The sequence below is a fragment of the Castor canadensis genome, chromosome 2 (assembly GCF_047511655.1).
Source record: "Castor canadensis chromosome 2, mCasCan1.hap1v2, whole genome shotgun sequence".
NCBI classification, from domain to species: domain Eukaryota; kingdom Metazoa; phylum Chordata; class Mammalia; order Rodentia; family Castoridae; genus Castor; species Castor canadensis.
The window spans coordinates 95,262,500-95,279,469 of record NC_133387.1 but is presented as its reverse complement, the minus strand read 5'-3'; the positions used below and the strand labels follow the sequence as shown (position 1 = coordinate 95,279,469).

General features: G+C 43.0%; 1 protein-coding gene across 4 annotated transcripts in view; it reads left to right on the top strand.

Annotated features, from left to right (window-relative positions):
- Bmper (BMP binding endothelial regulator) overlaps positions 1-16,970 on the top strand; it is a 347,506-nt gene that overhangs the window by 96,974 nt on the left and 233,562 nt on the right. Inside the window, exon 5 of one of the 4 annotated variants that reach the window (XM_074065307.1) lies at positions 2,105-2,155. In XM_074065307.1, the coding sequence (XP_073921408.1) occupies positions 2,105-2,155 (51 nt within the window). Of the gene's footprint in view, positions 1-2,104; positions 2,156-16,706; positions 16,968-16,970 lie in introns of those variants that run through there. The other 3 variants (XM_074065308.1, XM_074065309.1, XM_020152446.2) reach the window with 3 other exon arrangements.

Below are 16,970 nucleotides of genomic sequence, written 5' to 3'. Positions count from 1 at the left end.
GCCCCATGAGATCTGGGACTGTTGTCTCTTTTATTCATTGCTGTCTTCAGTGCCTAAAACAGTAACTGGCACAGAGTAGAACCCCAAATACAAGGTTGAGTTGATTACAAGCTACAGACACAACTTGTTTGACTGCCTGCTCATATTTTCATCTTGATGAAGATGACTGCTGTACAATTACTGCATCATCCAGTTTTGTTGAAAAACATTGTCACGGGGATGCCCTGCCCTTGTTTGAGAATATGCTGGATAGAGATGCCTTGAGCAAAAATCCAACTAACGTGAAAGTATGCAGGAATAATAGGACTGAAGCCTGCTGCTTGCTGGATCAGAAGGCTCCCAAGACCCAAGGGTGGACTCAGTTTTAGAGCCCATTATGCAGACATTCCCTGACTTACGACTTACAATAGTTTGAGTTATTACTATTTTTTTTAATTTTATGACAGTACAAAAGCAACAGGCATTTAGTGGAAACCATACTTCAAATGTCACTTTTTGATCTTTTTCCAGGCTAGTGATATGTGGTATGATCTCTCAATGTGCTGGGCAGCTCCTCGTCAGCCCCACATCATGAGGGGAAACCACAAGCACTCTACAAGTGTGCTGTACAGTATTCAATAAGTCATGAGGTATTTAAATCTTTATCATAAAATAGGCTTCATGTTACATAATTAAATGCATTTTCAATTTAACAATATTTTCAACTTACAATGGGGTCATCAAGAGGCAACCCCATTGTTGAGTCAAGGAACATCTGTATAATTTGCACAGCTCAATGCAAAATAAAAATGTGGACCCAAGTCTTTGTTCAAAATCATTAAGACTATCAAGACAGAGCAATAAACCAAGAATGGGGCCTTATGGAACCAGCACTCTGTGTGCTGCTTAGGCTGGACACCCAATTCTTTTCTAAAGCTGTATATGTATTTTCACATCCACTGAAAACAAACCTTAAGAGATTCATTTACTCTGTGAACTTAATACATACCACCTCTTTAAATTACCACCAGGCTGAAGAAATTAAGAGTATCCACTCTGCTCGGGAGCCACTGATAATCAGGCTTCAAAATAATCCATTTTGACTTCATACTGGATCACATAACAGCCTTGAACTTAGAGTAGGAAGATTAAAAGTTACCTACATTATTGTCCCTACCCCTTGAGTAGGTTATAGGGTTACCCTGAAGATAGTGCTAAGATCTGAGGCTAGAAGCACCCAGGGAGAAGAATGGAAAGCAGGGGTCTCTGCTTTTGAGAGAGCTGTTCATTGTTGGTTCATCTCTGTGTTCTGTGCTCTGACCATTGGTAGCCATCACTGGTTGGTTTGCTGATTTTCTAACACTGAGCAGAGGTTTGAAGAAAGACCAGAATGAGGCTAAGAAATAGCCCAAGGTGGAGGGAGGGCTGGGGACTCCACATGCTGCCAGGCAATTTAGCTAATGATGGTGATGCCTGCTAGAATCCACCAAGGATTTGGCAAGTCAGCTCCTTTCCTGGGGATTTATTTTCTCCATCTTTCAAAGAAAGACCATACTGTTCAGAAGTTATTTTTGAATATTAACTAGACTTTAAACATTCCCGTGCATGTTGAGTATTTTTGAAATAAGGAATCATAGAAAACACAAGTCACTGGCCCCCTTGATTCACATTTTTCTGAAAACAAAGGGAATCCTTTTGTGTATTTTCACAACAGATCTGTGTCAATGTCCTAAACTTAAAATTGACCTATTTTCTGGTTCTGAATTCATTTTGGATGAAAGAGGCCTAGTCTAGGCTCTCCTGTGAATTTTTTTAAAACCTAATTACAAAAATCACAGTTGAGTTGCAATAGAAACACACTGTTTAAACCCTAAAGTTATCACCAGATTTTTACAAAATTCTAAAGATGAAACGATTTGGCCATACAAAATTTAAAAGTATTAAATGGAATGGGAAGAAATATTTATTTCAATGGCAATTTATCACTAAGCAAACAAATTTGAACCTATGGAGATCTTTCTCACAAGACTTCAAAGTCTTTTTGTAAAGATAACTAAAATAAATATCATATGCTATTTAAAAAATTCTATGTACACTTAAATCCTAAAGTGAGGTTTTTTTGTAGGTCAGAGGCAACCCATTTACACAGGACATGTGGTCACTCACAGGTACAAAGGTAAGATTTTCTTCACTTCTTTTTCTGTCTCTGAAATGTGTTGTTAACAGCATTTCAAAGGTAGTTTGGCTTATAGCGATTGCTTCTATGTGGGCATCTATTTAAGAGGAAGTGAAATGTCACAAGGTACTAGACCCTGATGTTGATATAAGAATTTTGTATTGAGTCAAACACATTTGGAAACATAGGCTCTTGTTTCTTCTCTTTTATAAGATACCCTGGAAATTCAACTTTTTCTCTGGTTCTATAGGAGGTTGTCACACAAGCAGAGTCAGCTCTCATTTTGACCATTCTGACTCAGCCATTGCCTGAGGAAGAAGACAGCCTGCTCTCCAGAAATGGGAGCCTAAATGAAGTTGTTTCTGTGCAACCCTAACAAAACTGCTTCCTTTTAAGGGATGGATGGCTACTGGAGCACAGGAAATTCATTTTCCTGTAGAAAAATCCACAAGAGAAGCTGAGAGAAGCTGAGTTATTTGTGATCAGAGAATCCCAGCAAGGAGGCTCTGAGATGGGTTATCTTAATGCTTTTAGCCTGGTTCTTCTCTTTCCCCTTGGCAAGCTGTCCCTGTACCCAGAGAGCAGGGACCAGCTTCTGTCCTGGCTCAGGCTGAGAATCTCCTTTTCTGATTCCCAGCTCTACCAGACCTACCCCATCTCCCTTTCTACTCTTCACATTCTTCCTTAGATGTGTTAATGCCCTCAACAGGAGTTACCTTGGGCAGTCTCTAAGTCTCCAGGAGGGGAATTTACATCTCTGCTCTGATAATTTAGGGACTGCCATATTTCCAAATTCAGGTGAGGGTAGCAGGCAGAGGGCAGTACTTCTGTGCTCCAGATATGTCTGCTGGAGTTTAAAAGCCTTCACACTTGAATTGTGCTAAATAGGCACTGTTTTGATTATAAACACTCCTAGATTGAACCATAGGAAACTGCCAATATTTAACCATTTTTATTTACAAGTATGGCAGATTCTTAAGCTAACTGTTTTCAGACATCAGTGGGATTTCTGTTTTATCTTTTCTTTTCATGTTTCATGTCTCCTGCGTTCTTTCCCCGTAGCTCACATACCTATACTAAGACTACTCCCAGGCCCCATATGACTTGCTTTTTCTCTTCTGGGAGTTTATAGAGTTTAAGAAACCAGATGACAATGAGGGCAACACATTTACATAAATACAAGGCCTGGGCAGTTTCACCCACAATACTCTTGTCTTTGTTCAGCATATCCACCCCTCTGCAGCCCCATGCTGTCGTCATTCTTCAGCTCTGAAGGGGAAACAAGGTAATAGCATGCCACAGGCTGATGGGAGGCGGGCTGCATGTATGGGGAATAGGTCCTAACTTTCAGATCTGGATTATACATTTGATTTAGTTATTTCTTGATAGGTGACCATGGGCAAGTTACTCAGTCAGAGTATTTTAATTTTTGTGATATCTGCTTTATGGAGTTGAGGGGGGGACAAAATAAGATAATGTATGTGAAGTATCTAAAATGATACTTGGGACACAGTGGGTACCCCAAACTTATGTATACTAGGGCAAGATTAATTTCCTGTCCCCTGGAGCTTCCAGTTTCCATATCCAGCCATCTATCACACATGGCTCAGAAACCAAAGGGCTGCTTTCCTTAAGTGACATGTTGCCCAGAAAATTGGCCTGGTGACGTTGTTTACCACTGAAGGGGCTATGTCATGCCTCGGGGTCTCTGCTGCTTTGGGAATATGATTTGCAGCTGGAAAGGCACAGAAGTAGCTTTGTGGCATGGTGACATTTGGGCTGGTCCCTGAGGACGGTCAGGATTTAGGCATACCGTCTGGGCCGGCACAGGCACATTCAACTTTCTGCAATGACAACAATGTGATTTAATCTGTATTGTCCAAAATGTGGTTACCCAGCACTGGAAATAGAGCTAGTGTGAATGGATTTTAATTAATTTAAACAGCCACGTGTGGCTATGAGTTGTGGACTTGCTCAGTACTGGACTAGGCAGAGGAAACCAAGATTGTGAAGTCCGAGAAGCAGAAAGTCATGAGCGGCGTGTTTTCACTAGGTTGAGATGCAGACTGCAGGAAGACATGAGACACCAGGACAGATGCATGGTAAACTGATGGTCAGTGTGAAGAGTATGCATGGTCTTTTGTAAGCAAAGAGAGCTAGCAGAGGATTGTGTAAGGCAGTGACCCCGTATTGCTCTACTTCAGAGCCTTTAATCTAGCAGGTTGTAGGGGAGCGGAGTTCCTGATTTGTAGAGGCTGGCAATGAAAACACTTAAAAGCGTCACTGTGAAACCCCGGGTGAAGTGCCCACTGTGTGCAAACAGCTCTACCTGGTTTACCATTGGTTAAGTTACTGGTCTTCAAGTAAGTGCAAAAATAAAAACCTGAGCCAGGTCATTGGATTCCAAGGCTGGTGAAAGTATTTAATTGTACTACATCACTGTTTTCAGGGAAGAAAAGAAAGTTGGCTTCCAGTGACAGTGGAGTGAGATAGGTGACACAGAACCAACCCTGTAGGGCCTTAATCTAGCTAGGTATAGCTTTTCTTATTGATTTGACAGAACTCTTTCTTTATTTCCACCTGCTTTTCTGAAAGGGAGGTTGCTAGACCCAACCTTTCCTGCCTTCCCACTGTCTTGATGCAAGCCCAGGCATTCCTCTGTAGAGCCAAGGAGCTTGCTCATTTGTGGGCAGGAGGGTTAGCTACATAGAAGGAACTTTTCAGAAAAAGATAGTGTAATTTCCTTCCTGAGAGTGCTTCAATTTGCAAACAATCACCTCACCTGATAATTCCTTCCTTCCCTCCTTCCCGCCCTCCCTCCCTTCCTTCATTCCCTCCTTTTCTTCCCTCCTCCCTCCTTCCCTCCTTGCCTTCCCTCCTTCCTTCCTTCCTTCTTTCCCCTGGGAGGCATGAAATGTGAAGTTAGAAACGTCAATTCCAGAATCAGGTTGCCTGCCTTTGAACCTGCTGTGCCGCATGACTTTGGGCAAGTTACTGATAATACTACCTATCTCATGGCCCATTTAAAGGATTTAATAAATTAAGGTATTCGAGGTGCTTTGTGCAAGGCAATGCACCACATATGGGTTACAGGTATTACTGCTTGCCAACATTTTGTTTTGCACCTGCCTTGACCTACCAGTGTAGATGGTGGCAGGGGTGCTCCAGGGTGGCCAGAAGGAAGCAGCAGCCGCTCTCAACAGCCGTCCTACCTTACCTGAGTGAACCAGGAGGAATCGGTGGGAGATAATGGAAGGCCAGTTTCCTGACAAGCTCAGGCTCACCCTCCGAGAGAAGCCGCACAAACGCAGAGACGTCAGGCTGAAAGGGAAGGGAAAAGGAAATCTTGACCGGTTTCGGAAAGTACGGCTTTCATTCGCGTGGGAGCACACGGTGCACGCTTAGCCAGACGACCCTGGCTTTCCGCTGTCCCTGCGCCGCGGGCACTGCTGGAGTTGCGGCGACCGGTCCCGGTGCTGCCACCTACGGGCTCAGCGGGACAGAGCGCGCCGCCCTCGGAGCTCCTCCCGGCTGGGAGCACCCTGCGCGGCCTCGCCATTAGCTGCTGGCTCCTCTCCCTTCAAGTTTTGAATGATTCTGTCCCATTTCTAAACATTAGTTCTAAAGGGGACGAGGGATGAAAAAGAAAGTAAGACAAGGTTGCACACCAGTAGGGTAGAAAGTGTGCACTGACATGTCACCTTGTGCGAGGCGATGAGTGACTGGTTTGGGGAATGTTATTGCATTTAATCCCCATGAAAGATATCATCAGTGTTATTATCCTCACTTCAAAGAAGGTTAAGGAGTTCAATACACTATTGGTTAAAGCCTGGGTTACTCAAATTACGAAGTCCGTGAGTTGAAACGCACTGCAAAAAAATTATTTTGATATCTTTCCCAGGTGTAAAACTGCACATAAGCGACTTGACCACACTGGATGCACAGTCACAGAGAGCTCCTGTCTGCACGTGGCACATGCAGCTCACCTTGAGCTATTACTTTAAAAATTGACACATCTCAAATGAAGATGTAGTCACAGAATTTTCACATGCGGTTCTTCTATTGCCTGGACCTGAATTTTTGTCAATTTGGACCTGAATTTTTGTCCATTTGTAAAGTAAGCTATTTAGATTCATTCAAACCAGCCTGAATTAATGTTATAGACTATAATACAAAAGAAGACACCCTGCCTGGCTTTTTCTACCTCAAACTCTCTAGTAATTAAGCAACATTTGGGCATGCTTGTGCTGCCCTTGTACCCTAGTCATCACATTCAAATTGACCATCCTTAGCGCTAAGAGAGCTTCTTCAGCTCTATAGAGCATACCATCATCAGAAGCCTTGCTCAAATGCAGCTTCTGATTCAGTGATGGGGATCCACTCTGAGACTCTCATCTGAAATGTCTCCCGGGCAATGAGAAGCTGTTGAGGCAGAAGAAACTCAAGAGTTGAAAGAAAGTAGATGGTCTTGAAGTTCCTTTGAATCATCAAAGCAAACTTTAATTATTTGCATATTAATTATATTTTCTTATTTTCCTAATATTTTGAGAATCAGTAGGCTATATACTAAAATACAACACAACTTCCTTATGGGTTGTTATAGAATTTACAAGAATATTCCCTTTTTTTTTTAAACCAGGTTGGACTATAAAGTATTATCTTTAGAAACCCTGTGACCTAGAGGAATAATCAGAGTAGTTTAGGTACCATGAGAATTATTTTCCCAACTATAAAGGAAAATAATGACTTACACTAATTAAGAAAAAGTGTCAAAAATAACCATCCATCTTCCCAGGTTTCTCAAGCCCATTATCTTTTGCCCTCTAAGAAATAAGAATAGAGCAGTAGACTCAGTGATCCCCTTCCAACCAAGAAGCACCTTTTCATACCACTTGGGTCTGGGGTTCATCAGAAGCTCCAGATGTTGAAGGACAAAAAGGTAATGCCTTTTCAGGTGACCCAGAGTGAACACCTATACACATGCCCAGAGGACAAGCTATTTATATTGTAAAGAGCAAAGTGACCTATAAATAGACTGTCATTTACTTGTTTGTTTTGTCTGGGGTCCTTTTAATTGCATCTGTTAGTACTACAATAACTTATGCTCAGCATTATTTTCATTATAAACCTCCTCACAGAGGAGAAATGCAGTAGAATTAGATCCTTTCCTTGCAATTGACTTTTTTCTCACACCAATTAAAATATTCAGTAAAGGTGATGGGTTCTGTCAAATTCCTTCTTATTTCCACAAATATAATATAACATTTAAATGCTGCAATGTAAATAGCTGTCTTCTATATCCTAGAGACTATAATGTCTCAAATGGGAGTAGTGGGAAATATGGAAGTTTTCAGAACCAACTGAAAGGACGGCGCCTCTGATGCAAACAAAGTACCTGTAGGCACACAGAAGTTTTTCAATAAGTGTGGATTTACCGACTTCAGTGGCCTCAAGATTGATTGTTAGGTTTGCCTAGCAAGGGCTGACATGGACTGTGAAGATAAGGGTAGGCTCTGGAGTGGGGCAAAGGCAAAGGCAAAAACTGCTGATACATGTGTCATGTAGTCTGAGGGTCCAGCAAGGCCAGCTCTCCAGGCTCTCTTTCCTCCCTTGCAGTTCCTGCTCTAAGGCCTAAAAATCTCCACGCTTAGCTGCAATCCTTTAGGTCGAGGCATTGCTTCTAAGAGGTGTTGTAGGACCGAGATGTTGGCTCCATTCACTTGTAGAGTTGTTACTGTCAGTGACCCCCAAATTGGTTGACACTTATTCAGGGCCCACCACGTGGCAGACATCAGACAGAGAGGAAAAGAGACTTTCTTCTCAGCTCAAGTTTTAGAACTCCAGGGGAAGAGCTGAGGCCATGTTCCCAACCCTGGACCAATAAATGTCATCCAAGTGATGAGAGTCTGTGATTGGCCCCATGTTTGGTAGAGATGTGTGTTGAGAATGGGGAGCTTAATGACAGGGAGAACTCAGTAGAATCACATTTAGAGCAGGATTTCCCAAAGAGGATGTATACTCTTCTGGAAAATATTCATGTCTACCACAGATTTTGGCAAGATGCCCCATTTTTATTTGAACTTTGGATAGTTTGTATGATGAAAGATTGGATTAGATGTTTTCTGAGGGTATTTTCATATCCAAAAGCTACCAGATTTGTTACCTTTTAAAATGAAGTCATTCCACATTCAACCCTGACAAGTAGGCAGAGGTGCTAGCATCTCACCCTCTTACTAGATGGGGACACTAAGGCTCACAAAGTTAGCTAACTTGCCTCAAGCCATTAGAATGTCAAATGACAGAGTTAGGATGAACTACTAAGTCACTGGGTGACTTTCAAAGAATTCCCTTTGGATACTTCCCACATTGGTGAAATGGTCATTCATTCTGTAATGATCACTGGCTAACCCAATTGGTGGCAAACTACTATAAATTAAGCTAGGGCTGGTGGGAGAGTTTTGATGAATTAAATCTGGGTTATTTGGGTTTATTATTTTGCTGCTTTCTGAGAGATGCTGGTGTTGGTTGTTCATTAATATGATTATGTCTGTATAATGGGAGATTTCTGGAAAGTGAAGCTTGAGGAAGGAAAAGAATCCAAGTTGAAGGAGACCGCTTTTAGAAAGACATTGAGATGAAACCTCGTAGGAACTGGTGGTTATCTTCCAGCTCATAGACACATGACATGATGTCACAAAGGTGACATCATGGCCAAGTAAGTAATGTTGTTTATTTTAAAATTTCTCTAATTAATCATCTACAAAACACAATCAATGAGGTCTAGAATGGATGTGTTTTATTTTTAATAAGACTTATATTAAGTGTATATTCTTTGCATCTATTAAGATGACTGCAGGATAGCTTGGAGGTCTACAGTCTCATTTTGAGCAAGTCTATCAGTTTAGCATAAAAAAAAATCAAAGACCAAAGGTGAAAGCAATCTTTGATGAAGAATTATAAAAATGTGACTCAGAAAACTTTGGTCTACAAATTAATGAATTTATCCTTAAGGAAATAAACATGAATATTAAAATAATGTTTATTGGAGCATTCTTTATAGCAGCAAAAAGTTGGAAATGATCTAGGTGGGTGATTATTTAGGAGAATTATGGTAACTTCATGTAACAGAGTATTATATAATTACTAAAACTAATACTGTCAAAGAATAATTAGTGGCAAAAGCATCCACAATACTGCAGCCAATAAGAGTGTGAGCTCTGGAGATAGCCTATCTGGTTTTTGAATCTTGCTCAACTAATTCTCCAATGAGTGAGTTTGGAGACCTTTCTTACCTTCTGTGCTTAATTTTACTTGGATATGAAAGGGGGCTTATGATAGTCCCCACCTCATAAGCTTGTTGAGTAAATTGAATGAGATGATGTACATAAATTGCTTATCACAAAGCTGTAATAAGATTACAAAACAATGTATTTTCTTTCTTTGATAATTTATATTTTCTACTTTTTGCCAGCGATTTGTTAATTTGATATAAAAGAAAAATTAATTTTTAAAATTTAAAATATTAAAAAATTTTAATTATGGTAAAACACAAATTTTTCATTATATATATTTATTATATAAATAAATAAATAAATAAATATATTTTTGACAGTACTGAGGTTTGAACTCAGGGCTTTGCACTTGCTAGGCAGGTGCTTTGTCATTGAGTCACTCCACCAACCCTTTTTTGTTGAGTTTGCTCCAGATAGGGTCTCTTGAACTATTTGCCTGGGCTGGCCTCGATCTCTGCCTCTTAAGTAGCTGGGATTACAAGCATGAGCCACCTTGCCTGGCTATGATTCGTATCTTTAAAATCACGTGTTTAGGAGTACAGTTCAGTAGTTAGGTACATTTACATTGCTGTGCAACCAATCTCAAGAATTCCTTTCATCTTGCAAAAGTAAAACTCTGTACTCATTGAGCAACTCCCCTTTTTTCTCCTTTCCTATCCCCTGGTAACCAGCATTCACTGTCTGACTCTGTAACTGTGCTATTAGAGGTGTCTCAAATAAGTGGAGTCAAGACAGTACATGTCCTTTTGTGATTGGCTTATTTCACTTAGCAAATGTCCTCAAGGATGGGTCAATCCAGGTTGTCGAATGGGTCATAATTTCACTTTTATAGTGTGCATACAACACACTTTGTCCACTCATCTCTTGACAGACACTTGGGTCATCTCTTCCCTTTGGCTACTGTGAATAATTCTGGAATGTAATTGGGCAAATGTACAAAGAATTTTTTTTGTAATAAAGAACATTATAAATTCCCCTAAATTCCATAAGATACAGGTAAATAACATCAGATACTTTTAAACAGGGACTAGAGTTGACGAATATCCTAGAACTGTTCCTTGGCTCTGAAAGTGCTTCAAATTAAATAAATAAACAGACAAGTAAATAAGCTATTTATCAAGAACTTATTCCTTGTCTCTGGTATGTGCCAAATATTTCAAAAGATTTCAGGTTTAGCTATAGGTAACAACAACAAAAAAACTAACTAATAAGGAAAGTCACAGGCTTGGAGCGCACTTCGTGGTGTGAGAGTCTAATCTTCCTTCTTGCTCTACTATGACCCTGGCGCTTCTTTCCTTATGGCACAGAGTGGTTTTTGGAGCCCCAGACAGATCATGATGCTCATATTGCAGTCATCAGAAAGGACGGAGAGCCAGACAGTGATAGCTCATGCCTGTAATACTACCTATTCGGGAGGCAGAGATTAGGAGGATCATGATTCAAGGCCCACTGGGGAAATAGTTCATAAGACCCTATCTTGAAAACATCCAACATAAAAAAGGGATGGCAGAATGGCTCAAGTGGTAGCATGCATTCGTAGCAGAAGTGAGGCCCTGAGTTCAAGCCTCAATATTGCCAAAAGAAAAAAAAAAGGATAAAGGAAAGAAGAAAGAATACATCCTTCCTTCAGTGATATTTTCCTTTTCTGTCCCACAGCCAAAAGTTAGTCATGGAATCACTGCCAGTTAGCCTATCTATAAAAAAGCTGAGAAAAATGGTCTAATAAGTGGAGAAGCCACAGGCAGTGTACAAAAGAGAAAGTATGGAAAAACAGATATTGAAGAACAGCCAGAAATCTTTGCCAGAGCTGCCATCACATAAAGTGACAGCTTGACAAGATACATCCTTAGGTAGGTAATAGTGAGCCCTTTCTCTCTGTCTATGGCTAATTGCGACTAATCATTCCAAGCCAATAGTGATTTTCTCTCCTCTGTTGATGCTTACTCCATGTGAGACTGATTTGAAGTCGTGTAAGAGACCTGTTGACACCTAGAACAAGAGGAGCAAGGCATTTGCTTGATATCTTGGTAACCTGGGTTGGTCCCAAGAGCCTGGTCTTTTGTCCACTCCTCCTTCTGACAGAAGAAACTGGCAGTAGCTAAACGTGTTTTGGGAAGGGACCTCCAGATGCAGGATGGAGCAGAGGACCCTTTCTCAGAGATCGTTCTCTATAAATGAGTCACACTGGTGCCTACCTGGCAACAGAGTCTGATTTATATCTGATTTTTTTTATAACTTCCAATGTCAAAGTGATTTATTTATTCAAATGAATCAATACATAGAAATATTTCAGATGTTTCAATGAAAATTTTAAAGATTTTTTTAAGTTATAGAACTTTGTTTTAAATGTAGATTTGGAGCATCTCTGACCCACCAACACAATTGGTTTGGCTTATAAACAAAAACAGTGGGAAACGGCAAACCTTTCCCCATTACTAGTGATGCTGTTCCATGGTCCTTGAGACAGGGGCTAGGGTTGGAGTTGGGGTGAGTCAGGCCCAGGGAAGGAATGAAGGGGTAGTATTTATTACAATATTTATTCAAATACAAAAGCCCAGTAATTTTGTTATTTCAATGGAACTGTGTTTAAAAAGTGTCTTAGTCCTATCATCCTCATCAAAAATGCCCTGCTTTGGAAATGGATAAACCTCTAATGGGTACAGTCTTAATGAAAGATCCTCAAGGTTACAAAAGATGCAGAAAAATGATTTAGTGAAAAAAGATCAGGTTAATGATTAGTAATTCAATTTTAATAATGGCCATATAAAAACTAGACCAGTATCACTGAAATGAAAATATTGTCATTGTCCCATATCCCTCCACTTCTCAGAAAAGTAATTTCAGTGCCTTTGGTGTTTTGAATGACACCAAAGCCCACTGAAGGAGTCTGAGGGGCTTCCCACTGGCCTCAGTGGCAGGTACCTGGCTGTCTCTGAAAGATCAGAAACTAAGCAAGGCAGTAGGCACCTGTGGAAGACAGTGAAGTTCTTTAATGGTTAAGCCTAGTGACCTAAGAAGAAATTCATTGTTCCACTGGGGAGCTCAATTGTGGGCTGTTTTTTATGGTGTTACAACTTGCATCTCTGGTTCCAGTTCCGTTCAATAAATACATGAACTGCTATTGTGCCAACTCTGTAACTTTAATTCCCATCATATCTGAATATGATACAGGTCTTTTCCTGTAGTCATTCGGAGTCAGAATCCAAGAAGACAGAATGCTGTAGTGGAAAACAACATGATCAGGTAGTCAGGGAAGCTTTGGAAATGGAGATGCCGTGAACTAGCCATGAGAGCCAGGACAAGTTATTTCCCCTTAACCCTTAGGTTTCTCACTTTTAAAGGGCAAGGGCAGGGAGTCAGTTTATATAGTCTCTAAGCTCTGCAGTACTTTAAGAAATTAGGTGAAAATAGCATTCCTACTTTTATCTCAAGACGAATCATGCAGTCATTCCTAAGGAGGTTGAGAGAGAACAATTCATGTGTAGGATCCACTCAGTCACCCAAACTCTTTAAAACATGTGAGTGTAGGAATTATGCTCTCCAGTATTGTGACTAGTGTTGACGAAATGACCAGACTTTTGAAAACACCTGCAAAAAGAATTCTTCTAAAGAAATGTCTGAATGCTTCAAAGAAAAATTAGGCACTTGCTTCATGGTAGACTTCCTGTTGGTGATCTGGGTTTGATCCTTCGAGAGCTGCTTATGTAGTCCTCACTTTCACCATGCTCCCATTAAGTTCCTGATCAGCCAACAGGTAAGCTCATAGACTCACTGCTCCCCCTTTCCTTTGAAAAATCCTGTTTCTCTGCTGTTATTTTTTGCCATTCCCAAATTGTCCTTCCCTCATTCAAAGCTCAGTTTTGGTGCCATCTTTTCCGGGAAGTTTAATATCTTATTTTTGTTGAGATAGTGTCTCTCTAGGTAGCCCAGACTTGTCTGGAACTTGTGATCTTCCTGCCTCAGCCTCCTGGGTGTTGGGATTATAGGCGTGTGCCACCACCCAATGTTAATCTCTTCTTTTGGACCTGTTAGCTCCTCCTTTTATATTCACTTCCTACTTATCCTGTGTTATATAAACATGCTTTATCTCCTTTACTAGACTAAGGTTATTAATGGAACAATTCTGTATCAAGTCTAAAGGCCTAACCAGATGTCTTTGATAAGTATAATTCTCATAAATGTACGCAATGTCTTCTCCCACCCTAGTGTTTGATATCATAATTCCTTTGCTCTGATTTCTTTGTGAAGGTACTGTTTATTTCTGCTTTTGGGAAGCTAGGTTGGTATAATTTCTCTAGAAGTAACTTTGAGACTAAGTTGTATATTCACTTGAATTTTTCAGTGGGAATCCAGCAACCTAGTTTGAGAGAGAAAGACAATTTCTACCATTTCTACTGCAGAAATGTATCCCTTTTAGTTACACATTTTATTTAGAGAACAAGAGAAGAGACAGCCTGGGATAGGCTCTGAGCTAAATATTGGTCTTTGGGTCCCATTACCTCCTTATCTGTGAAAGATGTCAAAAGCAGAGTCAAACACATTTTCTTCTTTTGATTTCAGTCAAGGTCATGGGGGAATCTGGATGGCATCACCATTTAGTTAAAAATGTAAGGTTATTATTATTATTTTTCCCTTTTTCATCCTGGAACATCTGAGCTTGGCTTAGAGGCCAGTTAGCTGCTGACAGACTATTGCTCAAAGGGGCAGTTATAGCAGCAGGAACAGTATGGGGAAATGTTCTGATAAACCATTTGGGGAAAGACTGCTCTTTCAGAACTAGGGCCTATTTGTGGAGACTACAGCCTGGGAAATCGTCGGTGGCAGTGGATTATGACAAACAGGAAGAAGAGCCAGGTTTGCCCAATGCTTCTGTGCATGTTGCTCTTTGAAGACTTCCAGGCAGATGAAAATGTTTTCCAGGTGGTTTTCAGATTTGCATATACAGGGAGAATCCCAGTGCACACCAAAGCACCATGCCATCCATTACAGAAATGCCACACACATCTAGGTACTGTCCTAAAGACATTTGTCACACAGCGAGGATCTGTGGCTGGTGCCAGAGAAGGTACATCAAAACAACACACATACACTCTCTTGAGATGTCTTGCAATTTTATAGTGTGCGTCTATTTCAATCTATTGAAGTCTAGAGCAATAAAAAGATTTCTCGGTATCTCATTTACTCAGTTTTCCTAAACTAAGTCATGATGAACAACTTTATCTAAAAACCCTACCCAGGGAGAATCTTTTTAAGAAGAAGATAGTGGTTCCAACTGACTGTACTTATCTGTGGTAATCAAAGTTTTAATTTTATGGTTTATTTTTTAATCAGTTACCATGGAAAGCAAAACTATGCTTAGAGATGACTTTTTGCAAGTCATCTTTCTGCATTATTAGCAAACACATTAAACACACCGATTTTCAAGAAATTTTCTGGCTATGGTGTTATTTGTGTGTGTGGGGGGAGAAGCAATCACATCATCTCTGTCTCTTCTAATTTAAATTTTACAGTCAGAATCTGTTTTGAGAGGGAAATGGAGCATGCTAAGCTAATGACAGCTTTCCTCTCTCTTTTCCCATGTCACAGCAATGCGATCGATCCTATGGGCTCTTTGCTGTGCCGGGATGTTGGCACTGCTGCAATTATTAAGTGAAGCTTCCAAATCACTCGAAAAACGAAAACAAATAAACAGCCAGAAAAAGCGAGGAAGGGTTAAGACGAAGCTAGGCGAAACCTGTCAGCAAACATTATTTATTTTCAAAGGTACAGTTGCTATGACTAGGAACAGCTCGAAGACTCAGGTCCGTCCGCTGGGGTGTGTGTGTGGTGTGTGTGTGTGTGTGGGGATGCTCGGCTGTTTGGATCCACCAGGCTGACCCGCCGCTGGGAGGATGGGCTTGAGAGTATCTAGCTTTTATTCTTGGGGAAGAGGAAGCCTATGTCCCACACTGGGCCCGAAAGACAGCTGATCATCAGATCTCAAAATGTGCCAAGCGTCCCGTCCCTAATCTCACGCCTTTAAAATATAATTACCAAAAATCTTCGGTCCTGGATTGCATCCCCTTTGAGTACAGGGGGCCACTGCTTGGACGGTAGACCCCGATTCAGCGGGGTGGGGGTTGGGGGATCAAAGGCTCGAACCCCCCGACCCCAGGACTGCTTAGGCGAGAAAGGCGTAGCCTGGGCAGCGCGAAGACCGCAAGCTCAGCTGTGGAGGCTCCAGCGGAGGCGGCCGCAGTCGCAGAGCAGCGCCCGGGCGGGTCCCTGCCTCCCTGGCCCGTGAATGAATGATTAGTCAAATGGCACCTCCCCGCCCCAGCAGCCCAGGATTGTAAGGGAGGAGTCTCGGAACGACTGTCCCTCTTTTTAAGGACGAAAGGCGTTTGCCTTTCGGATAGACTGCCTGTCGTTTCAACTTCTGTCTTCTCTGGTGTTGGGACGTATAGACCCACAAATACAGGGCACCGATCTCAACTACACTCTCCCTCCCCCCTAGTCCGTTCAGCTCCGCGTCCATTGCCTCTCCCATGCCAGGGGAAAGCAAAGTGGGGTGTGAAAAGCTGGGGGGGAGACACACTCCATCTGGTGCGTTGTTGTTTCCCAAATCTTGGGCACCCAGCAGCGAACAGGGTGGTGAGGTGCCCCTGCGCCCCGGTTTCTGTTCTCTTAAAGGGTTAGGGCACCCCGGCATCCCGGGTGAGGGTGGCTCCCCAGGGCCGGGAGGAGGCGGCGCGCAACCGGGCGGTGGAGACGCGCCTTCCTTGCTCGGCTCAGTGCCCCGGTGCCGGGCACCTCTGTTGGGCCGGGAAGAGGGCTGGACGCGGTTGAGACGTGCTCCAGGCGCGGCGATCGCACCGTCCCTCCTGCACCCGCGCGCCCCCAGAGGGTCCCGCGAGGCGCGCTGTGCGCCCCTGTGTGCCGCGCCGCCCGAGCCGCGCGGGACTGGGGCTTGCGGGAGTGGAAGACGCCGCCGCAGCCGCAGCGCTGGGCGCGGTGGCCGAGCCGGGCGGCGGTGGAACGGCCGAGCGCAGGCGGCAGCGCGGCCGCTCCTCCCCGCTGGTCTCCGGCTGCTCCGTCGCCCCCTCGTCCGGCCCCTCTCTGGCGCGGAGGGCTGCCGGCAGATCCGCAGCAAGCAGCTAGCTCAGAAAGCCCCGCCGCATTGGACAAGCCCGGCCGCAGGACCCCTCCTCCCGGGGCGCCCCCACCCCTCCACTCCCCTCCCCCGCCCTCCTGCGCCCCCCCCCTCCACTCGCCGGGCGCCCGCCCCCCTCCTAGCGCACTGTCTCCCGACACGCCGGCCCAGAGCCCTTTTGACTGCGAGCGGCCGCAGCGGAGCAGAGGCAGCGGCGCGGGACCTGCAGTCGCCCGGGATTCCCTCCAGGTGACGATGCTCTGGTTCTCCGGCGTCAGGGCTCTGGCTGAGCGTCCCTGCCGGCGCTCGCCTGGGATTACCTGCTGCGTCTTGCTGCTGCTCAATTGCTCGGGGGTCCCCATGTCTCTGGCTTCCTCCTTCTTGACAGGTA